The sequence below is a fragment of the Podarcis bocagei genome (assembly GCF_964188305.1).
Source record: "Podarcis bocagei genome assembly, chromosome: 14".
NCBI classification, from domain to species: Eukaryota; Metazoa; Chordata; class Lepidosauria; order Squamata; family Lacertidae; genus Podarcis; species Podarcis bocagei.
The window spans coordinates 37,209,889-37,237,809 of record NC_138139.1 but is presented as its reverse complement, the minus strand read 5'-3'; the positions used below and the strand labels follow the sequence as shown (position 1 = coordinate 37,237,809).

General features: G+C 45.4%; 2 protein-coding genes across 9 annotated transcripts; one reads left to right on the top strand and one right to left on the bottom strand.

Moving 5' to 3' along the window:
- The first annotated feature begins 1,076 nt into the window (after positions 1-1,076).
- On the top strand, positions 1,077-7,232 carry LOC308573212 (nucleoside diphosphate kinase A-like). The gene is made up of 5 exons (XM_081169939.1): positions 1,077-1,232; positions 3,917-4,047; positions 4,450-4,551; positions 5,445-5,557; positions 6,810-7,232. Exons 1-5 carry the CDS (start codon positions 1,097-1,099, stop codon positions 6,928-6,930), a joined length of 603 nt encoding a protein of 200 aa, XP_081026065.1. The 5' UTR covers positions 1,077-1,096; the 3' UTR covers positions 6,931-7,232.
- A 3,016-nt stretch (positions 7,233-10,248) lies between these two features.
- On the bottom strand, positions 10,249-26,715 carry LUC7L (LUC7 like). Of its 8 annotated transcripts, none has more exons than XM_081169919.1 (11): positions 26,478-26,693; positions 24,753-24,823; positions 23,653-23,747; positions 22,646-22,744; positions 21,283-21,393; positions 19,993-20,136; positions 19,021-19,197; positions 18,660-18,748; positions 18,073-18,102; positions 16,471-16,641; positions 10,249-12,201 (listed from the first exon to the last, which is right to left on the bottom strand). In XM_081169919.1, exons 4-11 carry the CDS (start codon positions 22,739-22,741, stop codon positions 12,060-12,062), a joined length of 960 nt encoding a protein of 319 aa, XP_081026045.1. In that variant the 5' UTR covers positions 22,742-22,744; positions 23,653-23,747; positions 24,753-24,823; positions 26,478-26,693; the 3' UTR covers positions 10,249-12,059. The 8 variants fall into 8 exon arrangements, 6 of the variants coding, with proteins under 6 accessions (XP_081026045.1, XP_081026041.1, XP_081026040.1 ...); XM_081169915.1 differs by having other exon boundaries at positions 24,405-24,823; positions 26,478-26,556; XM_081169918.1 differs by lacking the exon at positions 24,753-24,823 and adding an exon at positions 15,319-15,380 and having other exon boundaries at positions 12,003-12,233; positions 26,478-26,715.
- Positions 26,716-27,921: the final 1,206 nt, after the last annotated feature.

Here is a 27,921-nt window from a genome sequence, read left to right as displayed (position 1 = left end):
GAACGTTTCAACTGTGTGAGAGGGCAACTCCCATAGCCCATCGCTTCATCCCTTTAGTAACTTCTTGTTGCTGTTTGTTTTTATATCCGCCTTTGCCAACCGGGTGCCCTCTGGCTGTTCCGGACTAGAAATCTCAACAGCCACAGCCAGCGTGGGAGCTGCAGCCCGAAACACCTGGGTGGGTGCCAAATTGCTGGGAGGCTGGCGTTACAGAGTGCGCTTTACAAAATAGAGCACCGGTCCCTGCTGCTAGGCGCTTACAATCTAATCCCGGGGAACGGGGGGGGGGGAATGGGACAGGCAAGGTGCATCCAATTGTTTCAGTGAGGTGTGCTCGCCTCTGGGATATATTTTATTTTATTGCATATACATATTTTTATTTTTACTTATTTCGGTTCGGCGGTTTAGGCGCTGGGATTTATTGGGTTGATGCGTGTTGCAGCTAATGTGGAAGTATTTTAATAGCCCACGTTAAAGTATCCACTTAGTACTTTAGCGAGAACAAAGTACCCGATTAGTAGATGGTCTGATGGTCTGAGCCGGCCCGGCTTCATAAAACAACTTCCCATTCTCCTTTTGCTGTTTCAGAAACGGCTGCTTTGCTCCCCCCAAAAAAACAACCACCCATTCCTGCCTAGGAGCACTCAACCAGCTTTTCCTCTCTCTACCCGCCCGCCTCCCCTGATCCTTCCTTGCCGGCGGAAGCAGCTACGGACAGCATCCCGAGATCAGCAAGTGCGCCCACCCTCGTGGTGTCTGCTCGTCTGGCCCATCAGCAACGGGCGCCCCCAGCTTCCGGAGCCGAAAGTTGCTGCAAACCCTGTTAGCAGACGAAGCGGCCGAGAGAAGCGCGCCGCCCGCCCCCGGGGTGGGGCTGGGGGGGGGCTGCGGGTCTCTTTAAGGGGGCCGCCCCCCTGTAACGTGATCCTCCTCGTTCCCACGCCCCCCCCCCGGGGCCACCTCGCTCGGCCTGGCCTGGGGGCGGACCGGCGGGTGGGGTGGGGGAGCAGCGGCCCCGCAGCCCGGCTCTCTCCCACCCCCAAGCCCTCGTCTATAAACCCAGCCGGGCCGGGCCCCTTCTGCCGGGCGAGCCGCCATGGGCTTCCTGCAGCGCTGCGTGGGCCGGAGCTGCCGCCTGTTGCTGCCGTCGGGGCAGCGGGGCGCGGGCAGCCTCGGGGCGTGGGGGGCTCTGCCTTGCGATCGCCTCCCCGGGGGGCGGCTGTACAGCGCGGGTGAGTTGCGGGGCGAAGCGCCCTCGGGGTAGGATATCGCCTCCGTTCTTCTCCTTCCGGCGAGGAGCTGCAGAACTCGTTCCCCGAAGCGCCTCTCTGCCCCGGGATGGGCGCGCAACTTGCGCCCTCGCCGCGTGGTGGCTCCGGCGAGCAAATCCGAGTTAGAGAAAGCCGGGCCAGGCCCTTTCACCCACCCGGCCGATCCGGAGTCCTGCAGGGTCCTATCCATCAGGCGTTACCCCTGGAGAGACACAGCAGGGCATTCCCTGGTTGCACACAACTTGGAGGAGTTGGGTATTCCTGGAAGGAATCATAAGACTTGTACCCCTTGGCACGCTTTCTTTGCTTACCCACCCAAGCTAGCTTGGCATGGGGGGCTGTTATGAAATCTGGCTTGGCATTTCCTTGGGCTGTGCAAACTAGAGGGGGGGGGTTGTTTCAAGTGCATCCTAGAGTCATTGTTGGAAGGGACGACGAGGATCATCTAGTCCAACTCTAAAATGATAAACAACTACCTGACATTCAGAAGACATCTTAAGGCAGCCCTGTTCAGGGAAGTTTTTAATGTATGATATTTTAGTGTTTTTTGGTTTCTATGGAAGCCGCCCAGAGTGGCTGGGGAAACCCAGCCAGATGGGTGGGGTACAAATAATAAATTATTATTATTATTATTACAATTCAGGAATCTTCCTGAATTCTCCTGTTGGCACAGCTTGGCATCCTCTGGGGTGCATCTATAGGTGCCTTAGGAAGAGCTGTAGCTTAAGGTGAAGTTCCCTCTGACTTGAAACGGTGAAGAGCTGGGAGTTCCAGCCCTATTTTCCATGCCCCACTTTCCCATGCCCCTGTGTTGTCAATGACTCCCAGGGTGGTGGTCAGATGCTGCTGGTGTTCCCTTTTTTAGCATGCAATCTAGTAAAAAAGGTAAAGGACCCCTGGACGGTTAATTCCACTCAATGGGGTGCAGCGCTCATCTCTCTTTCAGGCTGAGATGGTTTTACCATGCAAACTAGTATCCACACACCAGGTGGGAAGAAAATCTAGCTGTGGGCAGTGATGATTCCTAAACCCTCTCCTTGACACACTGGCAAGCAGGGCTGGCCAGAGGTGAACATTGCCAGGCCCACACTTCTGTATTTAAAGATCAGTACATAAATTGCCGACTAGGGGGTTCAACCTTCATATCTAGCTGTTTGTCTCACCCTGCTCTTGCTTTCAAGACGTGTGCTAAAGAATGCTGGCTCGCTACTTGGCGATGATTCAGGTGTTCCCAATAAAGGTTGCACCCTGCTTTGGCTTTTGGATCTCTCATCCCCAGAGAACAGCATAACTGACCTACGTATTGGAAGAGGATAGCTGCTACTTTTTCTTCTCTCTGGAAAACAGAGCCCTTGAATTACATCACACTCTCCTTTTGGGGGGGGGACTCCCTTTCTTCCCCCAGATTGCTACATGTTAAAGAAGCTTGGTTAGAGCTGAATGGACTCTTCTGGCCTACCGTACTGGACAGTTGTAAGGATTGCACAGTCAGTGTATGTGATTTCCTGAGAAGGAGACACTTCAGCTTATTATAGCAAATGCCCCAGAAGAGATTCCTGGCAGTGGCGTCCTCAAGAGACTAATTAGCAGATTCATTGTGACATAAAGCTTTTGTGGACCAGTCGACCCCACTGCGTCAGCTGCAGCTGCTGGGATTCCTGGCACAGAGGGCAGATTTCGCTTTAAATGTAATGTCCTATATTTAATGTATAGAAGGTGCTTGGAGCATTTAACTGCATGATATGACTGCTAAGTATTACTGTATTAGCTTAAAAGTTGCCCATTTCCCTCCCTGCTGGCGTCTGCTGCTTCTGTGCCTTGAGGCTGCAGTCCCATCCACCTGCTTTTAGGTAGGTCCCCAGTGACTAATCAGCCGGCTTGCTTTGCAGGGCTGTCGCTCTCCTCCTGCAGGAAGCAAAGCCCTCTGGGAAAGGGGCTAGGTGGATATGCACCACTGGGCATCAAAGCCTTTTTGCTGTATTCCCGAAATTTTGCAGGAGAGGGAGTGGAAAAGAGGGGTGAGCTTTCCATTGCCCCTCCAATAATGCTTCCTTACTCCCTTCACTTTTAGGGATCTTCAGTTTGATTTGCCAGCCATCGTGCCTACAAAATAACCCAGCAAATGCTTTTAAAAAACAAACATTGTAAAACAGCAACATTAGTTTTACAGCTTGCAGTCTACTATCTGAGGGTCAGAGTAACCGCGACACATTTTGCTGCCTCCAGAGCAAAATTGGCTGCTTTCTGTGTGTTTATCACAATTTCTACCATATTATGTTTTTTACTACTTTGGCCTAAATGGAGGGGAAAGTGTTGCAGAACTCATTCAGAAATAGAACAGTGTTCTAATGTATATTAGCCTCAGCCGATGGCAAATTCAGCCATAGCCCTAAACAGGTGGAAATTGTAGTGAAATTTAGTGCCATCTCAAAATTAGGGCATTATGATGAATCACCTCGAGATCTGGTGCCCTGTCATCTTAAACTTAGGGCTCCAAAAGGTTTGAATTGAAGCCCAGGGAAACAATCTACAGAAAACCGGGGGGGGGGGGGGAATAGGGAGGATGAAAGAGTACCCTGAAAGGAGGCCTGGCTGGCTGGCTCCTGCAACACTGAACGGTCTAACCACCTTTCTTTGCCCAATAGGTGTCCCTGGGCTGCAGGAACGCACACTGATCGCCGTGAAGCCAGATGGGGTGCAGAGGAGGCTGGTGGGGGATGTGATCAGACGCTTTGAAAAACGCGGATTCAAGCTTGTGGGTCTCAAGTTGCTCCAGGTACGCTCACTGGGTGCTGAAATGGGGGGGGGCAATGAAGGCTTGCCAAGCACTCGGAACATTGGGGTAGGTTGGAGCACTCCTTCCTGTTTCTGTAGGGATCAGCGAATAAGAAGAGAGTTATCCATGACCCACAGCCTTGCTCCGGGGTGGGGTGGGGAGTTTCAATCCCTCCCGGGGATCTAAATGTTAATGTTGTCATCAGCCACCTTCAACAAGGTAGAAGACACGGACAGGTAGCCCTTCCTCAAGGTGCTCCTCTGGGGCAAGGGGTTCACGAACCCACAAAAGCCCCCATCCCTTGGACCCAAAGACAATCTACCCATGCTCACACGTGCCTCGGGGTCTCATAAGCAGTAGGCTCTGCCCATTTGAATGTCAGATGCCCCTTTGTTTTGGCAGGCCAATGAAGGCATCCTGGCAGAACACTACCACGAACTGCGCCGAAAGCCGTTCTATCATGAGCTGATCAAGTACATGACTTCGGGGCCTGTGGTTGCCATGGTAAGACAGTCTCTCTTCCCCGTCCTCCGTCCCCTCTCACCAATACCCAGAGGCCCATCTAGTCCAGCATCCTCTTCACGTTGACCAACCAGAAGCCCCAATGGGAAGCAGACTAATGGGACCTCTGGGTGCAATAGCAGTTTCCCCTCTGGTGATGCACAGCAAATGGCCTTCGTGGGCACACTGCCTCTGATAGAGGAATGAGAACATTTAGCCATTGTGCAGGGGCAGATCTACTGTGAAACTAATGAAGCTTAAACTCTCAGGCCCTAATCCCAGAGGGGTCCCAGAGGAGACTTTAGTCCATGTTGCTTGCAATGTTTTATATCGCACCAGTGACACTGTACAGCAATTTCAATCAAAATCTGAGATGTAATAGTTAATTACTTTTCACGTCGTGATCTGTTGTGGAACAGCCCCATCAAAGAAGATTACGGGTTATCCAGACCTTGTTGCACAGAGACCCCCGTGACAATTCAGTCTCCAGGACCCCAGAAATGTAGGTCCACCACTATCATAGTGGGATGCAAATGCAAATCTGGGTACTGCTCTTGTATCTTGGATATGGGAAGAACCGTTTTGCGTAGGTATTAGGCATAAGGGTGAAGGGAAACTCCCGTGTACTTCAACAGCAGATCCCGCCGCCCACTGCAAATTGCCAGGTTGGGCCCTGTGGCCCAAACCAGGCCCATAGCCAGCTGCAACGCATTAAAGCCCCTCTGCCCCAGCCTTCTAAACAACCTATCTGTATCAGGCGCTCTGTGATGTTAGTTGGGGGAGCACCTCTGTACTTCATGAAAGGCACTGATAGAGACATATTGCCTTGTTTAGCTGTTAGCAGGAATGTCAGAACCACTGGTCTTTGCCCTTTTTTCTATGGTGTCCTGTTTCAGGTCTGGGAAGGCTACAACGTTGTCAAAACCTCCAGGGCTATGGTGGGGGAGACAAATCCCGTGGAAGCCAAGGCAGGCACCGTCCGGGGAGACTTCAGCGTCCACGTCAGCAGGTATGAGTGGGACCAAAATAGCAGGAAATACAGGAAGTTGTTCTGCACAGAGTTAGACCATGAGTCCATCTAGCTCCATATTGTTTGCACGGACTGGCAGTGGCTGTCCACGTTTTTCGGGCAGGAAGTCACTCTCAGCTCTTGCTGGACATGGGATCTGGGATGTTCTACCTGTGAGGCAGGTGCTCTGGCACTGAGCTCTGACCAGGCCGGTCTTGACTTGCTGGGGCTTCTAGGTTCAAACTTTGACACGAGTCTCTGGCCTGGTTACACATGAAGAATACAAAACGCCGACTCTTTTGGTTAAGTCCCGTTTCCTGGTCTGGTGAATCATTCATTTAAGTATGCTGCAGAATAGTTCCTCCTGCCATTAAGTAGTTATCTGAGGGGGCCAGTATGGAAAATGAGCTTTCTGGGTCAAACGAAACCAGTGTTCAACACTGCCATGTATGAATAATAGGGGAAGGGTGTTTATATGAACCAATCAAGATGTTGAAATGTCAGTATGAGTTCCGACACTTTGTGTTGCGTGATCTTTCTTTGCTTTCTCATTTTTCCATTCTACTGTAAATTACATTTCACTTTTCCATGTGTGTGCTTAAAAATCCTCGTCCCTTAGTTTGTGATCTGTATTTATTAGTCTACATTTACAGTGGAATAAAATGGCCGAATGGCCTATGCTAGCTGGAACTACAGATTTGGGGGGGGGGGGGGGTTGTTGTGGGAATCAAGTTTTAATTTTCCCTTGCGTTTTTTAAAATGTCCTTGCTAACAGAAATCTAGCAGAGCAAGAGTAGACTGTGCTGAACCTTCGTTCCCCAATGTGCTCGTTCTTTCCTTGTTTTTGTTTGAGTGAGCGTTCTAAAAGTCCTCCTTCATGCCTAAAACAGGCATTAGATACTAGATTGCCCCCTGGAAAGTTCCTTTTGCCTCTGGAGGTTCTGCAGGGAAACTCGTTCCATCATTTTACTGCATTGTAGTGGCTTCTTGACTCAGCCCCAGGTAAGGATAGCTCAAGATGCTGCCTTAGGGCAGCCACACTGTAGGCAGACCCAGCTGTTCCTCCTCGGGAATTCTGTAGCAATTCAGGAAAGAGTTCTTGGTACCCCTCATCCATTTATAACTTATTTGGGGGAAGTAGGTTGTAACAGTTAAAGGGATATAAAATTGGGTGGGTTGTTTTTGTAGCTGTAGGATAGATAGCACCTTAACCTACGATATGCCCTCATTGTGAGGTTTCCCCTGTAAACAGGAACGTTGTCCACGCCAGCGACTCCCTGGAGACAGCCCAGAGAGAGATCAGCCTTTGGTTTCGCAGCAACGAGCTGATAGACTGGGATTGTTGCGATCAGAAAATCCTGTACGAACACTGAGGATCTGGCTTGGTCTACACCCCAGCACAGGGCCTACTACCTCTGCCCTTGGACTGCCTTTCTGAAGCGATCCACGTGGATCCTGTGGATGGTGTGTTTGGAGGAGGGCGGGATTATTGCACTTCAACCACTTTGGCTTTCCTTGGGAGGGGGCAAGGAGCAGGCACCCCCTTTGCACAGGCCACACCTTGCTCTCTGCCATGTGCACCACTGTGCTACTTGATTGGAGAGATTTACATCCGTGGCAGAAAAGTCATGGAATTACGGGTCTCACATTAAAAAAACCAAACTATTTCTACAAACCTAGTTCTGTTCTTTGTGCATGGAAATTAGAAGTCTGTGTTTGGGCCTGCCATCAACTTGTAATCCCTTTCTCTGTTTGCATCTCTACATTAATGAAGCTAGCCATTTTCCTCCTGTTTTTAAGGTGATGTGTGAGTGGCCGCCTGATTGTGAATAGTCAGCCTTGTAAGAGAAGAATGCAGGAAAATATGATTTAGGTAAAGATGGTCTTTTGCACCTCAACACCGCAGGAACTAGGTGATGATGCATCACCTAGCAGATTGCCTCACCCAATATATGCCCCATTTACCACTTCAATATACCCAACTGGTACAGGTTACACACATACCTGTTCTGCATTGGTAAGAAATCAATCTTTTTAACATGGCAGCACCTAAACTTTGAGACTCTCTGCCTGTTGACATCAGGCAGGCATCTTTGCCGTACTCTTTTCCACACCTGCTAAAAACATTGTTTAGGTAAGGCTATCCAGACATGCAGAATGTGTTTCAGTCTGGTTTTTAGCTTCTTGTCGATTGTAATTATTTAATGTTTTTAAGAGGTCTTTTTACCTTTATTTTAAGCTGATCATTTCATTATTTTATTCTTTCTGTAAAAGCTGCATTGAGGCTTTTTTTGTTTTTTTACAGTCAAGTTGTATATCAGCTTTATGAAATAAAAGCAAGCATCCCCACAAAAGGCTCCTGAACCAAAACAAAGGACACAGATTCACATGCAATTTGCATATGCTAATTAATATGTGCACAATGGAGAAATAAATCCTATACTTTAAACAGAAAAGCTCTCAGCACAGTGGGGAGGACTGTGACCCTGTGTCCCTGCTTAGCCTTTCCTTCACGTGCTTAAATGTTGATTGGCACCTTCAAGGACCTTTCTTACGGTTCTCTTTGTTTTACTACAGTCCTTCAAACAGAAGACTGTCCTCTCTAAAGGAGGGTTTGTGGGTACCCTGGTTGTGCCGGAGAAAATTATGTCCATGGCCCTACCTGTGAGTCTTGTAACTCATTCCTATTTACATTAATTGTCACGGGGAGAGTGAGGAAGGCAGAAATGTTGCTTCCTTTGTCTAAACACTTCAGAGCAATAAAGGGCACATCGCAGCAGAAAAGCACCTAGATTCCAGAGGCTTTGCTAGCTTTTGCGTTGGATAACATGGTCAATTTCAACAGAAAAACTTGAATAAGGGCTGCTGTTTTCCCAAGCAGGAGTTTAACAGACTTAGGTGATTTTGTTTGAGCTTCCGTCTGGTGCAAGGACCAGAATGACACAAATCTTACTGAGTTTGTATTCAATCAGACATTCCTTGCCTCATGAAAACGTGTTTCTAAGGGCCTCCTTTGTTGGGGATCTGGCATCCTATGACATTCGCACAAGGAAAGTTGCTAGCCATGTGAAGATCTAAAAGCCCAGAGGTAGGTAAGAGGGGGCTACTTTCTCAGCAGAAACTGCTGCCTTGTGGTTAGTGGTGAACTTTAGCATAGATTCTGAGGGGCAATGAACCTGGCCCAATTCTCCAGAGCAAACCATACGCTTTTGTGGGCAGAAGGTAAATAGCCACCCAATCTTAGGCACGTTTGCTCTTTGAAGTCAGTCCCTCTGTCTGCAATGGGGGCTTCTTCCCATATAAAGACCACAGGACTGCAATGTACACATCTCTAAAACAGTAGTTTTTTAAAGCAATTTGAGGGCACTTAGGTTTTCCCACCGCAGGAGAGAAAACTATATGCCTAAGCAATGCAAAAGATTGAAAGCTAGGGCCCACATGTAGACAGGACAGCTTGCATGAAATGTTAATAATCTGCTCTGCTCCACTGCTACTTTCCCCTCCTAGCGACAGGACATTAGTCTGCTCTCCAGTTCTTTGGACCCTTGAAGATGGGGAACAAGACGCTGTGTTTCAAGTTACTTTGGTTGCCAAGTGATTAGTCTTGATGGCTTGGAAATCTCAGCATGCTGTCTGCTCCTGTGTGGCTGCTGCAACTGGCTGTTTTTAGGGAATAACAATTACCTTCCCTATCCAGCCAAGCAGGAGGCCTGCTCACAGTTCAAGGATGCATTCCAGGCAGGCAAAAAGCACTCAAGGGCCCAGCACAGAATCACCAGGCATGTGAGCTGGAAAGAGTTGGGGCCACATTTAGCCCCTGAGCCTGCGCTTCCACACTCCTGTCTTACTCCCACCCCAACATGCAGAGCCTTTGGGGTAATTTGGGAATGGTTGAGGGACTTGGGTATGTTCAGCATGGAGAAGACTGAGCGGTTGGCCACCTTCAAAGATCTGAAGGGCCGTCACATGGAGGATGGAGCAGGCTTGTTTTCCGCTGCTCCAGCGGGGAGGGCCCAAACAAATTGATCCAATGGCAAGAAGGGAGATTCCAATGAAGCATTAGGAAGAACTTGCTGACAGCAAAAGCTGTCTGTGACCGTGGAACTAACTCCCTTGGACGACGGTGGATTCTCCTTGGTTGAACTCCCACGTATCCATAAATGAAAAACGTTTTGGAAGTCCCAAATGAAGGAACAGCACCTTCCTAACAAAATAGCTCAAAAGAAACGGAGCATTTTCAGTGACCTCCGGGAGCAACTGAATGTCACATGTTCCTTGGAAAAGAAATACAGAAAGGGATTAAGGAGGAAGAAATGAATTGGGCAGCTTGAATTTATAGTATCCTGGACAACTAGAACTGCAGATCCGCACTCATGTGGGACACTGCAACATTCTACTGTAGCTCCCATTTGTGGTATAGCCCTGCCCTGAACATTTGCTGTAAAGATGACGAAAGTGCTCTGAAGAGTGCCATATAAATGCCAAGTTTTTCTTCACGTGCCCAGGGTATCTATTGCATTAGTCCACAGAAAGGTTTTCTCATTCCTAGGTCCTTCTTTCCCATTTTTGCAGCATCTATAATTAAACTTACTCCAGTCTCTTCGGTTGCTTGACAGTAGAGACAGGGCTGAGTTGCTCATGGAAATTTCAAGTATTAAGGGTTAGACCAAAACAGACGGTTCACTCCGAGCCACAAAGATAAGCTTTTAATGTGAATAAGACTGGCAAGAGAAGAGCGTTTTACTTACATCTTTGTTACTTAGACCAATATCCCTCAAAGGCAAAGAAAGGTGCTGTTAAGGATCAAACTGCTCATACTAAACATAAAAACCCCACAGAGGGATGAATTCCTAATATTTTATACACTCAATACGATATGCCTTGCTGGCTTCTCACTGCGTCCTCTGACTTTCCCGAGGGCAACACATTCTAGGTCTGAGCATGCCCAGATATTACCTGTCCCAATGGGCAACTGTAGGTCTGAATCCGATTCCCCCAAAGGAAACACAAGTGCTCCTTCTGCTGGCTCATTAGTTCTCCTGGTAGTCACTCACAGAGACACAAAAGGCTGAGAGAACACACACTCAACCACTCCTCTTGGGGCGGGGGGGGGGGGAAGGTAGAATTCAGCAGTGAGAATAAAACGGAAAAGAAACTTGATTAAACATGCATTGATGAACACAATTCTGCAGCACAAAAAAGGGAAAAAAAGAAGTTGGAGGGAAGAAGAGGCACACAGGAATTGGTCAGTAAGCTACTAGATAATTATACAAATAAAAAGTCAAAAACTCCTAGTACCCTGGACGCCACTCTCTGCAGCAGCACCGTGACTGTTTTCTGCTGCCATCAGCAGTTATTAAAAGAACCTGAAGTACATGACTATGATTATGCCCCTCTACCTCTTTGACACACCCCTACCAGTTGTGTTTCAGGTTGTCACCGCAAATGCAGTCTTGACAGCATTGCAATCTGCTTAACTGCTGCCAACAAGAATAGTGCATCTTGCTCCCCCACCCCACCCCTCTGTAACTGCAAAATCAATCTAGATGTGGGAGTTGTTTGTTTGTCCCACGACAGAGCTCCCCATGCCAGGTCCTCATCTGCCAAATTGGTAGAGTCATTCTGTGTTATTGTGAACACTGCTCTTAATGGAATTGCTCTAACGTGCCTTCCGGTTTGAGGCTGCAGTGTGAGGAATCCCATCCCACTTACACCAGGACCTCTCCATCAGGGAACAACATTATTTATATTCAGTGGGATCAATACTGGCAACCTGGAAATTAGGAAGCAGACACAGAAAAATGAAGTCCCGAAGTGCAAAATTCACACTGATGAGTTGCATAACTTGACAAAATAATCCAATTAACATCCATTTAAATTTTAAATGCTGTGCTACTTTCACCAAGCTCTAAATACAACTACTACAACAAAAAAGAAGAAGAGATATTGTGCCATGTTGTACAGCTGTCCCAAAACAACTTTATTAAGCTAGGCTGTGGTGTAGGTTACTCTTGACCAATCTGGCTTGTTCATATTTAGCAAAGTCTTGGATATCAGAAACATTACATGAACCTGCCATATTTAGAAAAGGGGGGGGGGGAGTACCAGCGCTGCTGAGGTTCTTTAGTATGTTATGAACTCAAGTCTGCAATAGAAAGGCAAGTGATGTTTTAACATAGGCAGGTGGAGCATGAGTTTTTACAGCACGTTATGACCCCGCCACCCCCACATCTTCTGCCTGCTTCTGCTGCATTCTGCTTAAGTCGCTAAACTGCACTGAAGACCAGCGACTGAGTTTGTTTCTTTCAATTAAAAGACAAAAGTCTCAAGTCAACAGTATAGGAAACTGTCACACTACCGGCTTTGCTACCTGCAGAAACAATAGAAATTCAGAACTACAAAAAATGTGCTGTATTCAGTTAATATAAATGAGAAAAATTTGGGCTGTGTAGAACATTTCTCAAGACTATATATACAGTACAATACAGATCGCGGCCGGAGTTCAGATCTCGCCGGCTTCCCTCTCTTCAGATCTCTTAGGGTGAGATTTGCCATTCGTGCTTTCGTGTCGCCGTTCAGAAGAGCTCTTCTCTTTCTTGTCTCTTTCCCGTGATTTCTCCCTTGAAGACCGATCTCTAGAGGATCTGGAGAGCAAACCAGAGCATACTGTAGGGCTCTAGAATGGAAAGTGTGTGCGTGTCTGTGAAAACATTTCAGACCAGAAAAGGGAACTGTGGACTTAGCCTACCAATTCTCCTTTCTGGACCATGGGCAGAAAGACAGCCCAGATGGGCGGGAAGAGCCACCCTCCAGGGTTGGTAGACATTAAGCACAGGGTGAGGTACTACCTAAATCCAGAGTCAAAGTCAAGTACTAGATGCAGAGGTTCATAAGCTGAAATCTACAAGCTGCAATCAGGTTGCCCATGGAAAGACTATAGAACAGTTAACAATATTGCAGAACTGTAGAGTGGGACGGGACCACAAGGGTCTCCAAGTCCAACCCCCTGCAGCTACAGGGATCTTTTGCCCAATGTGGGGTTCAAATCCACAAACCTGAGATTAACCAGTCTCATTCTCTACCAACTGAGCTATAGATATCTGTGCACAGCCCTTTTTGCTGGAAACAAAAAATGAAAAGCAATGCTATTTTGATCAAGACTAGACTGTCAAACAGGCCAAGGGCCAATATTTTCATAATATGGTGCTGGTGCAATCAACTCATCTCCCCCCCCCCCAAAAAAAAAATACCAATCCATTGAAGAAGGGTCCTGAATGGCCCGTCTACTCTTAAGTCCAAACACAGGACAAATGCTGACCTGAGGAAAAAGCTGACAAGCTCTCCAATCAACATCACTCACAGAAGCAGCATGCCCACCCCATTTGAAAGACACAGGACTATGGTTAGAAAAAGACAAATTATGCATATGCTTTGATTTCTAAAAGAAAAAATGATGTTTCTTAAGTGGTCTGCCAGGATCCCTGATTATTTTCAAATGGACTGTGGAGAATGTGCAATAGAGCTGAAGCCTGCTGGATCAGGTGTGCTATGAAGCTCCCTGCAGGGAACTCTAAATGTACCAGATGACTGGGATGCACATGGTGCTTTGAGCTCCCGGCTTTGAGACTTCAAAGCACTGGGCAACCTGTGATGTCAGGTGACTGACAGGTGTGCAACCTCACCTGCCTCTTAAATTTGGCCCACAAGGTTATATTCTGATAAGCCAAAAAGGTTCCATGCCCCGGATCTAGGGAATGGACCACAATGGCTCACTCTAGGATGAGATTAGTCAATCAAATTCCAGGCTTAGCAACATAGAGGAAAAAACTCAGTGCAATGACTGCTGAGCCCATCTGCCCAGAACCAGAAAAGTAAACAATACAAGTTTGCAATAAAATGAATTTTGTTCAGTTATTTTTCTGTTCAATCAAACCTAGAAATTCAACAATGACATCAATACTAAACAAAGCTCTTTCCTATGCTTCTACACTGTCACAAATCTCTTCTTTGTGCTTTAGGGAGTTCCCCTGCTTCCCTCTTGGCTAGTAACCAATTTCTTTTCACAACTTGTTTTTTATACATCTCTCACACATATCTACTCCTGTTTTATCCCAAAGTTCATCCTATACCTAGATATTTCCTTCCTTCAACTGTGCCGTACACCCTGAAGCCAGCACAATGCAGGGTTAAGTCATTTGGCCTGTTTCCTGTTTCCCCCTCCCTCCTACCAAATCCCAGTTTACACAAGTGCTTTACAAGTATGACTTGTTCAGCTGTGAGGGTGTTTTATTTTAAATTTATGGTTTTTTCTGCTTTGCTGTCTTGGGGTTCTCTGGGAGGAACAGTGAGATAGAGATTGATTGATCCAACCAACCAACAAACCTGACACAATGCCCATCGCTATCAGATTTGATGTGAAAAAGGGGAGGTGACATATTGCCAGCCCTTTAATTAGCACCTCTCTTTATGGTGTGAGACTCAGCAAGTGCCCAGTGATACTGGCCCCTGATGCCAGCCCAGATTGCTACAGTCACCATTTGTGAAAACAGGAATCGTAACAGAGAGCCACTCTTGTACAGCGGTGGGCTTAGAAATGAAGTTAAGAACCCTGAGGCTGAATGAGGCCGGTGGCCCATCTACTCCAGCATGTTGTTCTCACAATGGCCAATCAGATGCTTATGGGAAGCCCACTAGCAAGACCTGAGCACAACAGCCACCTTTCCTCACTTGTATTTCCAAGTAACTGGCGTTCAGAGACATACTGTCTCTGACAGTGACCTGTGAAGGTGATCTTGGCACCCCATCCTACAGGGGGAGTCCCACCCACCATATGAATATGTGCATACACTCTCACTCTCTATTTGTCATGCCTAATTTACTGCACCTCATAGGGTCACTGTGCACCTTAAAAGCACCCCCTGTCTCACTGGAAGAATTGCAGGACATAAATGTATGAAATAAATTAAAATTGTTACCCTGGGATAGGGACTACCATAACTACACAAACGCTAAGCTTGACAAAAGTGATCAGCTAAAGGGGGGGGGGGTGCATACACACAGCGGCTTATAAAAATTCAAAGCTGCAATGTGGATGCCAACTTTGTCAGATAAGAAGCACAAGCATTCAGTCTTTATACCAAAAACCAACTAAGGATAGCAACAAATTAGGCTCTAAGCTTCTACCAAGCTGAGAAAGACAATCAGCAACTCAAACACAAACAGCTTTATTTTACAGGGAGTTTCTCTAGAGTGGACTTGGTCAACAGAATTTGGGGGGTGTCAATATCAGTTCTCCTACAATGCTTTTATTATTCTATGCTACATCAAAACACTATAAGGCTTATTATTTATTAAATTTATTAGTCACATGTTTGCCACAGCAACTCAAAACAACTTAAGAGTAGTTGAACTGTTGGCATCTAAATGATAAACAATGCAAAAGCAGAAGATGGGAATAGCCCAAACATCCGCAAATTATTCAACTCTTTACCCAACACAGTCTCTTATATATCATTTTGCATCTTCTTGAAGCTTCAGTATCTACTGTTGGAATGCTGACTTTTTTAGGGATGGCAACATATCAAAGTATGATTTCTATTTTGGAAGAAATAAAACACTTCATTTTCTTTTGAGACTTCTTGTGCCTTCTCATTTTTAATTTTTAACTGTTCCAGAAAACATGACTGATACAGTTCCTCCCCGCCAAGGGAACACTTTGAGATGGGCTATTGTACATTTGGGTTTCTGAAGCATTCCCTTACCTGCTCTTTAGCAATAGTAATTACAGGGTCTTCCTCATTTCCTAATTGTCCAAACTTCTTTTCTTTATTGTTCATGTTCAAGACAGATTTAAAAAATGAATTTAGTATCTCAACCATGAGTCAATAATTTCCACATACCCCATTTCTAGCAAACCTACTTTCCAATACTCATTTCCCTTCATAGAGAAGAGAACTGTAAATGCTCTTCATTTCTCACTTGCTCATCTATTGTTGACATCAACCCAGTGAAAATGGTGAACAGAGACTAGGTTTCCCCAGGCTACCTGCAATACTGCTATGGATTACCAGTAGCTGGAAGTTACTAGGTACAGCTGTACATCAGGAGGCCACTTGGTTAACATGCTTGCATGCAGTAGATCTGAACTGAAGTGCTTCCTGTTAAGCTTCTCCCAGGATCAGAACTACAGTATTTTTAAAGAAGTAGAATCCAGTTAACCATGTGGTGGAGCAATTCTGAAGCATTTATAGCCAATCTGGGAGAACTTCTGGCCATCCAGCATGTTACTGCCCCTGTTCACATCAAGCCTACCTCCCTAATAGTAATCCTGGGTTATTGTTTACCCTCAAAGCAATTAAAGCACAGTGTGCCGGGCCACCAAAACCTACACAGCACCTGAGAGAGCAGCGCTAGTGATGTGGGCCTCTCTCAAGTAGAAATGTATGTGCCTGTCTCAAATACAGTAGATCTTACCATTCCAAACAAACATTCTGGGTCTGAGAGAATTCTCTCTGCTACTTACAGAGGAACGAGCATGCTTTTGAGCAGATGCAAGTGTTGCAAAGAAGTAGGGAAGCCTTCTCTGGTGATGTGCAAAGTCACCCTTACAGGTCTAGTCCACGAGAAATCCAGTGAGTCCCAAATGGCTTTTGGAGCTCATGGACAACATCTATACATCCTACCTTCTAGGATGACAATGGGAGAAAGCAGCACATGCCTTCAACTTCATTCCCTGCTTAATTGTATCACGTGAACCAGCTCTCTTCAACCCCACCCCATGGCAGCCTTGGGAAGGAGTTTGAACCAATCCCTATTTTCTCACTGTTTCTCCAATAGTCAGCTGAACTCGTTTCTCATGGCTAAACTACAAGTCAAAAAGTCTTTCCCCAAGAGGTTGTAAAAACCAAGCCTACTTGTGTTTTGAACTCCTGTCTCTGGATCCCCGCCGGTGGCCTCGGCTATGGCTGCCAGAACGGCTGCGATGGCGCCTGTGCCTCTCTCGTTCCCGGGACTTGGAGCGGGACTTTCGCTTCTCACGGGAAATGGACCTCGAACGTCTTCGCCTCCGCTCTCGAGAGCGAGACCTGCAAGAACCAGGAACAAGCAGTATAAAACCCAGAGATACAGAGAATTTGACATGAACAGCTGCTGGATTTCCCCACTGCTGCATTTGCAAAGAAATTCAATTTCAAGTTTTTATTACATTCAGGGTTCTTCCTCCATTTTATACTCACAAGAACCCTGTTAGGTTATGGCTGAGAAAGTGACTTGCTCAATGCCACCCAATGAGTTTAATGACCAGCAGGGAAGAAATTGAACCTGGGCTAATACTGTTAAGTCTTACCAGTATTGTAGGACTGCAGCATCCTACATAAAAACATGTTTGTCTTAATGCATAAATGAAAAAGACATACCTCGCAGAACACCAATAGCTTCAGATTTGCATAAAAATATTTTGAACAGGCTTCCTCAACCCCTTATGCTGTCCAGAACATTTAGCAATGTCTGATTTGCCAATCACATTTAAGATTAATAAACAGCTAAAATGCTTCTATATAAGAATGACTCGCTGATTAAGCATTAATTCCAGTAATTTTAGGACCTTGTATGCTTCCTAACACAATAACATTCAGTACTTTCATTTCACTCACTGTCCTATAACATCTCTTGATGACTTAATACATGTGGATTAATCCTTTGTGCATTTAGTTCAAGCGAGCTACTACTTGGATTAGGTTGAGCTCTTTTATATTTCATTACTGCAGAACAGGAACAGTTTCTTCCTCTTCTGCACATTTAGTACTCCCTCAGTTTCCAGTTCCTCCACAGCACCATGCTGAAAAGGAAGCCTTTACATCACCTCTACCCAGATTATACACTTCTTCCCCAAGAGCCTGGGCACTTCCTGGTTGAGGAAGATGCAAAGCTTCCATTTCAGATGTGACAATGTGGAGAAGAAGGTGGTGTTTTGTGCTCCTGAACAGCTACAGTATATTCAAGGCAATTCTCAGCAAAGATGTATCAGTCATTTTTCCACTTTTACTCTCAGCCACAAAGAGCATGTTCTCCCAGGGTCTCAGCAGCTACAATGGTTTCCTACCATTGTAGGGGTTGGCTTTCTCTCAGAGTCTAAATGGCTTTGCCTCAACAAGAGACCACCCTCTTGAGACTGGCAACCTAACATCCATACAGGAAGAATGGATGCATGAAAAGGCCTTTAAGTATGTACTGAAAATGCTGCAAGGGCTTTGCTAAGGCAAGTCTCTATCAAATGGAGCAATCCAATATTTTAAACCTTTCAAATAATTGTGGTTTACCCACCCTAAATACACTTCCTTGAAACCACAGTAGGGATTGGTCAAGCAAGTAATTGCTACAAACTGGGAAAGGCACCAGGGTTCTTCCTCCTCTGGTCCAATGCTCAAACAGAATGGCAGAAAGAGAAAGAACTGCAAAGGAATGCCAGTCACCTTACTCAGAATGAAGAACCATCAATACCAACTTAAAACACTCACCTTCTGCGATCTCTGTTTCTGGATCCAGACCTAGCAAAAAGCAACATTTGTTTCAGGTAAGTTAATGATTGACAGAGTTGTGGGAGTCTTTCAAATGGACACATATTCTTTTAGAGCAAAATAACACTTAGGAAAAGAATTCTAAACATTAGGACTTAAAGGCCATGGATAATAAATATGTTAGAGCTGAATCAGAAAAACGGCTATGAAACAATTACATAGGGTGGCTATTTGATAAAGCAAGGCAGGTTTAATCACCTTTTTCAGGGCAAAAACCCTAGCTGTTCGGACAGTTGTGTCATTTGCTGCTTGCCTGCAGGGCCTGCTAGTTTTCCCCCAAGCAGCAACATGCCCATTTCTCCCTCTCTGCCCCCTTCCAAAGCCCACACCTGACATTTTCTCCTGACTTGAGGGGAAGCAACCAGAATATATGGCCCTGACGTGCCATGCACTGCCCACAATTCAAGTGTGACTAATGCCTGCTCTTTGCCACACCATTTCTTTGAGAACTTCACACAGCAGCACAAACACCCTTAAGCCACAGCGCCACAACCTCCCACTGAAAATACTTCCTAGAGTTCACTCACCGTTGACCCGTTCTCTCCTCTCGCTCTCTTTCTTCTCTCCGTCTCAACCGGTCCTGATTCCTCTTCTCCTGTTTCTCTGCCACAGTTTTCTATTATAAAGATAGCAAACCTTGTTAAACGCGGCTGCGTGCTACAACACAAGTCTGACAAAAAAACACAAGTTAATTCATCCTCTACCAGGATGGTTCTCCAATGGCTTGAGCATGAGACGGACAATGCTCCAAGAGCATACTGCTCATGTAACCACACTTCACAGGAGCCATGAAGCAGGGCTACAATCCCCCCTCAGGGCATCTGTACAGCAGAGATTGAACCGTGGCCTTCTGCATCCAAAGCAGCTGCCCCACACCAGAGTTCTCACCCGCAACTGGTCCAGCTTCTCACGAATCTGAATGAAGCCCAAGTGCAATTTGCCTCCAAAGTGATCAGCAAGTCGGCGATCGTTATCATGGAGACCAAGGTATGCAGAACAGACCTCACAGACACGCAGCTTCTGTTGCTGGAAACTGGATGCAGGCATAGAATTGCGGTATTCCTCCTATGGAAGATAAGACAGCTGAGTATCAATACTTCCATAGTGTTTATCTCTTATGCTTTCATCTCTCCACCCTAAACAATTTCTCCCAGCTTATTAACACTGTACTCCTACCCTAGGGACGCAGGTGGTGCATTGTCTAAACCACTGAGCCTAGGGCTTGCCGATCGGAAGGTCGGAGGTTCGAATCCCCATGAAGGGGTGAGCCCCCGTTGCTCAGTCCCAGCTCCTTTCAACCTAGCAGTTCGAAAGCACGTCAAAGTGAAAGCAGATGAATAGGTACGGCTTCAGCGGAAAGGTAAATGGCGTTTCTGTGTGCTGCTCTGGTTTCACCAGAAGCGGCTTAGTCATGCTGGCCACATGACCCGGAAAAACTGTCTGTAGACAAACGTCTGCTCCCTCAGCCAGTAAAGCGAGATGAGCGCCGCAACCCCAGTCGTTCGCAACTAGACTTAACTGTCAGGGGTCCATTACCTTTACTTGTTTACTTACCCCAATATACTAGAAATAGTAGCCACTATCAGTTAATCCTGCACATATTGTGTTAGGATGCTAACACACCTTTACATAGAAGGATTTCCATACGAAGTCATGGGGAAATGTTTGGAAATACTCAGAAGCTGTCATTTCAAGCAAGGAAGACAGTAATTAGTCATCAGTATTTCCTCACCTAGTTTTGCTTTGAGACAACTCCATATTTTGCTTTAGTATGATGCATTTTTGCAGCTAAAGCAGACTAAATAAACAAATTGTAACTTTTGTACAGAACATTATCAATATGGAGAGAGGGAAGCAAACCTCTGCTTCTTTCTTTTTTGCTCGGACTTTCTCGACTTCCATCAGTATCTTCTGAGATTCATCCACATTCCCTTCAGCCCCCAGCTGCTCGGCTTTAGCCAGAAGTTTGCCAATGTCTTCATTTAGTTCATGCACCTTTTCTGCCTGGAGAGGAGAGATGGTGTTTAGTGATCAAGGGAATAGATTGCATCTTTGGCATCTGACTTTGGTCTGGGCACACAAGGAATTTAATGGCCCCTCCAGCTGTTTGGGGAATACAATTCCCATCATCCCTGACTACTGGTCCTGTTAGCTAGGGATGATGGGAGTTGTAGTCCCAAAACAGTTGGAGGGCCAGGTTTGGCCATCACTGGTCTAAGGGAAAAGTTCTTGTGTGAAAGACTCAAGGGAAAATGGGGTATTCCCTTCTAATGCAGTATACTGACTTGAAGCCTGTTTCCTTTGGCTTTGCAATGCATTTCAAGCTACCTTGAGCGCCTTTTTGCAGAAAAGCAGAACACATACTGAAACAAAAATGAACCGCTTGTTTAATTGTTTATTAATTTATAAAGTGCTTGGAAGGCAAATGCCTCATCCAAGTAATCTTTTAAGGTAAGCTAACTCTATCCCAGGGGCTGATAGTGAATTTGTGATTGCAATATCATTGCAGCACCAGCCTTTTTTACTCTGACCTTTGAATTTTCAAGACCCACTCCATCCTTGTGATGCCAATGTTTTAAAATGTTTATAATACTGTGTTTTAAATTGATGTAACCCACCCTGGGATCTTACAGTGAAGGGCTGGTGGGGGAGGGACAGAACAAAGCCCAGCAAAGAAACCAAGGCAGCTGCTAAAGGACAGCAGCCTCCACTTCCTCCTCTGCAGCAAAGAAATGCAGATGCTCCTGCAGGTCTCTGATCCTCCTTTTCCAGCCCCCATCAGGCTAGTAATATTTATTTATTACATGCTGGTAAGTGTTGTGGGCTTATTTATAAGGCTGGGGAAATTGTATTACGTTTTATATCACACCTTGACATTGAGCTTCAAGGCAGCTTGACCTAAGGAGCACCCAACTTAAAGAGCTCATGTATTTAACCTTTACGGTAGGACCAGCTTCTCACATAGATGCCAACTGAACTGTCTGGGAACATCTGGGGATGCAGCACTGCTGAAGCTGGGCAAGTATGAATAGAATTGGTCCAGTAAATCAGAGGAGACTGGAAGCCCCATGTAACAAGATAGGATGGCAACTGCTGATACAGCCTTTGAGAAAGGAGGCTGCCACACATGATTTTGCCCGACTGAAGTACCTTTGCAGCCACTTCAGCACTGATCTCTTCCTGTGTTTCTGCAAGTCGTTTCTTTGCCAGTTCAGTTCTTCTGTCACACTCAGCAATGAAGGATTCCAAGTGGTCCATTGCCTACAGATGTACAAACAAACAAAGCTGACACATATATAAGAAGGGTGTATGCACAGAACATTACTTCAATATGCTTTCCCTGTTGGAAGAGATGCCCCAAGATGAACACAATCCTCTTGTTGGTATTTCAGATCAAAACTGATAGTGACAGTAAAGGGCAGATGAAAGCAACTGATGGTGAGGTGGGAACAAGAGATGTTTCTTCAGGATAAAGCAAAGGTGTGTTTAGAAAACCCATTTCTTCAGAGCACAAAGCAATATCCTAATGCTGTTGTGGTACATCAAATTATTAAACCCTAGCAGAGATGCTAGTTTGTTTAGTTTTATATAACAAACACCAAGAATGGCAAAATGGCAACAAAGACATTTTTAGGTAGAAGTTTAAAATAACTGAAATACTATTTACGCTGCTCTTATAATAGAATTCTTAGGTACAGCAGAGGATATATTGAGCTGGATTCCTCAGAAGAAAGAGGATAGGGCAACTCTGCTCAGTTAAGCATGTACTGGATAGGACTGGTGGGAGCTGTAGTCCAGATCATCTGGAGGGCACCTGGTTGGCAAAGGCTGCTTTAAAGCAGTGTTTCCCAACCTTTGGTTTCCAGCCGTTTTCGGACCACAATTCCCATCACGCTGGTCTTGCTAGCTAGTGATGATGGGAGTAGTAGTCCAAAAACAGCTGGAGACCCAAAGTTGGGAAACACTGCTTTAAAGAGCTACAAACTAGATTTAGCTCAGTGGTATTGATTACGAGACCAGTGGGCTCCACTCTGATCTCAGAGTGCAGGCCTCAGTGTCTGCACCTGTTTCGGGCAGGGCAGCAGCACATCACATTATCAACAATAATTGAATCAACAATATAGGAATATCTATATTCCTATAAAAATAAACACTACGCAGTCTGCAAATTAACCAGCAATTGTTTTATGGGCTTGTTGCATTGGGATTATTTGAAGCCAGTGCCCAGCATGACAACTTTGCTCTGAAGAGAAACCCTAGACACTTTGTGTCTAGTAACAAACTGCTCATTAAAATCTAGAGTGCAATGTTCTAAGTCTCTGTCTGACAACCACTAGTTGTAACTCTACATAGTTCAGAAATCACTGTTTTGTGAACGGTATAGAAAACTTCTGCAAACCTTTGCAGGAAGCTTACAAAGGAAAATGTCACAAGATTAGTGGGAATATCAGACTTACTGTTGCCCAATCTGATACCAGCATTTCATTACTGGAAAAAAACACAAAGCACTTACGTCCAACTCAAAGAACAGGTCCCTCTCTTTACTTGCAATTTCATAATCTGCTCTTAGTGCCAAATCATGAATTTTTGTACACTCTCCAAGGTCCATGCGCTGTTGAGAAGGGGGAAAAGAAGACAAAACAACCTGAGATCTTTACATTCATGTGAAAATATGATTAGGCTTATAGGAATGCATGAGCCAAGTTTGGAAAAGTGAAAAAGTAACTACCTTATACATGTTCATTTTGAGTCAGATGACATTAATATATATGGGTTGTATCCAACTAAGTTTTACTTAAAAGTATACATCACAATTAATGAAAGTCATGTTCATTCATTTCAACGGGTCTACTCTGAGTAGGAATGACACTAGATACAGCTTTAAAATAATATACATATTTTAAAGGGTTTTGTATTCTTTTTAACCATTAAAAATTCATTTGGTGTACTCCACTGTGGGCCAATTATGCGCTTCTGAAACATGCCAATTCAAAAATTCTGCCATTTCAAATACAAGGCTGAATTATATTCTGCTATATGTATTAATGTTCTGTGTATTTTTTGTTAAATAAAAGAAGGTTGAGTTATTTGCTGATCCACATTTTATATGAAATTGTCACAAATAAAAGGGACACACATTGCTAAGAACATCTTACTGCTTTTCCTTATGATGTCCCCTTTCACATCAGCTGACTGGATATATTTGAATTCTGCTGCCCAGGTAACTACTTGACTGCTGCCCATTACAGATAAGATTAAGGGATCAACTTAGCTACCTCAATTTCATAACCAGAACACTTAAGTGTGCATGTAGAGTTTTTCATAATGTTTAAGTAACATCACACAGAATTCCACTGTACTCCAAAGTACTATGTTCCTGATTATTAGAGAAACGGGAGGTTGCCAGCTTGACACCACTTGGGTTTTTTGAGTTTGTACACATAGCTACACAGAATGATTCCACGCAGAATTTAACTGTTAAACCATATATTCTGTAACACCATCAGGAAGGGTACTTACTGTTCCTGCTAAAATATCATGAGGGCAACAATCCAGAAGGTGGCTCTTGCAGACTCGTTCATCTGTGAACTTCACCCTTTGCCTCGTTTCATCTCCTGAAATTCATGTTTGATTATAAATATGAAAAAAACATTTAAAATGCTAAGCAAGGTAAACTGTGGTAAGTTTCTATTTCGCCTCGTTATGCAGATAAAAATACTTCACGAACCCCAGAACTGCTTGAAGAACTACAAAGCCATTAAGTCACAGAATATTCGTTTTTCTTTCACAGCTGAGAATCGAAGCAAGTATAGCATTTAATGTCACATGCACCACTTACTAAGAATGGTGCTGACCACAAGAATGCCCGTAGCCAGACATCTATGTAAAATGACAGTACAGTCAGCCAAGGATCCAGACCACAAAGAATTTTCTTCTGCATGGAGAAGGGTCTGGAGATATCAAAACCTGTGCTCTCTGAACACCATGAACAAAACAGATCAACACCTGGGAATTTTAATAAGCAGCCATTTATTAATTCACTGTCTTTTCAGTTAATGCTGCTGCCTTGTACTGTTAACAAGCAATGAGGTGCCACAGGGCCACCAGATGTATTTTGGTGTTGACCTGAAGAGTATAATTTGTTTTGCCCCTCCCCTTCCCCGCCCTCAGAAAACATTTTTACATTTGGGAGCCACTTAAAAACAAGCAAAACCAACAAGAAAAAAGGGAAGTTAGTTAATACACACTGCGAGCTCCAACATATACTATACCCATCTGCCTTCTTCAAGACCTCAGCTGCAGAATTTTTATGCCCGCTGTTGAAAAGTTTTAAAGGAAAAGTTTTCTTGCCCACACCTGCAGTAAGGAAGTCAGGGGAATGATACATAAAAAGTAAAGGCAAAGTGGTAATGGTATGTGACAATTGTTTTTTAAAAGCTAGTCTGTGTATGACTATAGATCAGGATTCGCAAGCATCCAGGATTAATGTTGTGTCTACTAAAAATGTATTTTTCCCTTTTTTTCCTTTCTTTTCTAAGCTACACTTTTAAAGTTACTTGTGAAAAAAGCAGCAAACACTTTTTTTGTTATAACAGCTTTAAAAATTGGTTGTGACTCACGGCTCGATGAACATGAGGCTTTTCTGCAACTCCCTTGCAGATTGATGTAGGCAGGCAAAGATACACTGAACCTTTATAAATAAAATAGAGGGGCCACAATTGTTCAGTTTGTATGAAATAAAATTATGGGAAGCAATTCAAAAGCAACTCAAATACACAAAGAAAGAACGAGCACTTATTCATTTACGAAACAAAGTGCAAAAAGTTATCTGCAGAGTTCTGCAAATGTGCCAGATAGTTGCCGATTCAAGTAAGGAAGCAGATACAAACCTTGACAGGAATGCACAGCTTTTCAAGGGGATGTCCTGGGGCTAGCACTAAAGTCCCGTTTCCATAAAGAACAGGCCTACCTTCATGCTTTTATTCACGAAGCATTACCTCTACAGGCGAGTCTACAAAAGAAAAGCCTCACCACATAAGACCAGAAAAAGTCAGGCTTTCAGCTCATGATACAGAGCTAAAACCAACAAATCTGGCATTTAAAGCCTTATGTTTCTGGCAGCTTTAAGTGTCCAAGTTATGGGATTTAATGTAATATGTATTCCTTGCCAATGCTTTCCAAGAGTGCCCTCGAAATGTACTGTACACACTAGATCCTAAGTTACTCTAAAACACCTGATTGTTTCCCTTATACCATCTGTAGCAGTGTTTTAGGCTACTGAGCAGAGGTTTCCAGGGATTAGATGTTACGTCAAGAACTACACCACCAGCTTTGGTGGGCATTTGGACTGGCACACCTTGAAGGCATGATAATGCAGGTGCTGGGGACTCGGCTACCCTGCTTAGGCACCTTCGTCCAAGCGCTGTGCTTGGTGACTCTCACCACCCACATTGCCATGACCAACAATCACTACACTGGCCAAGTTGCCACACAGCCAAACTTTAAACTGGCCTGACAGGTTTGACTTCCGACCAGCTAGCACCCAGCTGTCTTTTGCTATAACTCTCCATATGGCTCAGCAGTAACATTGGCTCAGACCAATGCTCTATCTACTCCTTCAAACATCCAGTTTCCAAACTGCCCCTTGGCAAACCTACAAGGAGGCCACAAAGGCAGGGAGCCCTCACCCCACCCTAAAACAAACACAACCACTTCTGGCATTAAGAGGTAGACTTCTGCTGGACTTGGAAGCTCCACTTACCTATCTTGGCTAACTGAAAGAAGCAATTCAAAGTTGCTCCTCATTTTAGATGCCCATCAGCCAAAAACGTCCTTCTTATCCCCTTATCAGATAATCCTAGGATAATCCCAAAGCCCCTCTCTTACAAATATGAGCAGGGAGGGGCTTTTCCTAGCAGGGTACAACGCAAAGGCTCAAGCCAAGGACGTGTGAAATAAAACGCGCGAGGCGATGGGGGGGCGGTCGGCCAAGAGCGCCTCTGAGCATATGCTAAGCGCTCACTCATCCCTGGCCTCCCAGAAACGGAACCCCTCAAGCCTTATGAATTTATTAAGAAGAGAAAGAGCCGCTGCCTCTTTCAGGGGGGGATGGAAAGCCTCAGTTTGCCGGCAGGGGAAGCGAGGCCCTGCTGTGGGTGGGCCTCTGAGGCGAGGCCCCGCCGATGGACACCGGAGGCGGCGGCGGCGAGAGATGGGTCGCCTCCTCAGCCACGGCGGCGCCCCGCCATTGCAGGGCCCCCCAAGGGCTCTGTCCGCGCCATGCCCGAGGCGCTCGCTCGATCGCTTCCTTCCTGCAGGCCCCCGCCTCGCCCGTCCCTACTCACCGTCCCGGGCCGTGCCCATCAGCTGGTCGAGCAGCGCCCGCATCTGGGCCTGGGCCGACATGGCGGCGGCGGCAGCTACGAGGTGAACCGAGAGCGCGGCGGAGGGGAAAGGGGGGTGGCGTCTCCTTGGAAACCAGGGGAGCGCGGCGGGGTGGGGGTGGGGGAGTGGAACAACGGCGCGAGCCCAGGCCGCGGAGACCGACCCTAGCGCGGCCTCTCACTCGCTACAGCCTGCGCAGGGCACGATGGGAAGTGGGGGAAGGGGGAGGCGGAGGCGGAGGCGGCCGTCGTCTTATTCGCTTTCCTCCTCCAACCGCCAGCGCGAAAGGCACACTGGGGGTTGTAGTCCGAGCCGAGCCGGAGCCCGCAGTGCACGCTGGTTGCTGCAGTTCGGTTCTGAGCGGAGCCTGGACTCGCCGCCAGCTCGTTGGTTTTGTTTATATCTTCAATGTTTTTGATTTTTGTCGGTATTTTTAATATGAACATGTTATATTTATATTTTTGTGTATTTATTTTTAAATTTTATATCCTGGCCTTCTTCCCAAAGGACTGTTTTGTGCAGACTGCTTAGATATTTTTTAATGATTTATCTTCATACAAACGTGGTCCGAGTACAATAAATAATGTTCATTTTAAACATGCAGGGCAGTGCACTCCGAGATTTGAACACAAGGCTTCGTTGCACCTTGTCGACTTGAAGGAAAGTCCCTGTAGAAGACAATCAATCAATCATTTATTGTATTTGACTAAAAGCAATTGCAAATCCAGTTACAGAACCAGCAAGTCCAATAAAACGTATTAAGAAAGATCCAGAAATAACCATTTGCAATAAATCAAATTAATGATTCCAGTTACAGATAGGTAGCCGTGTTGGTCTGCCATAATAAAAAAAATCCTTCCAGTAGCACCTTAAAGACCAACTAAGTTAGTTCTTGGTATGAGCTTTCGTGTGCATGCACACTTCTGAAGAAGTGTGCATACACACGAAAGCTCATACCAAGAACTAACTTAGTTGGTCTTTAAGGTGCTACTGGAAGGATTTTTTTTATTCAAATTAATGAACAATCTATAGCGTTGTCTTTTATGTGACTAGCACGGATACTTTTAGCGGCTTACAAGACTATCGTGCATTCATTCTGCCAGGGTTTCATTTCAGCCTGGACATCTTACCAGGACTTCCCCTGCCCCCCTCCTCTCTGTAACAGGACACGTCTCCTACTTAACAGAAGACAGTAACTTTATTTGAAGGGGGAATCGGAGGACAACCCTCTGGTGGGTCAGTACACGATACAAGGCAAAAAAGAGAGACATGGAACCTGAAATGCATGTTTTGATTAAGGGTGAGCCAGGATCTGAGAAGGATTGCTGGTCTACTTGAAGGCATCCTCTATGAATAAGATAAAAGAACCACTCGAAGGGAGAGAAAGGAGGCATCTTGAATTTG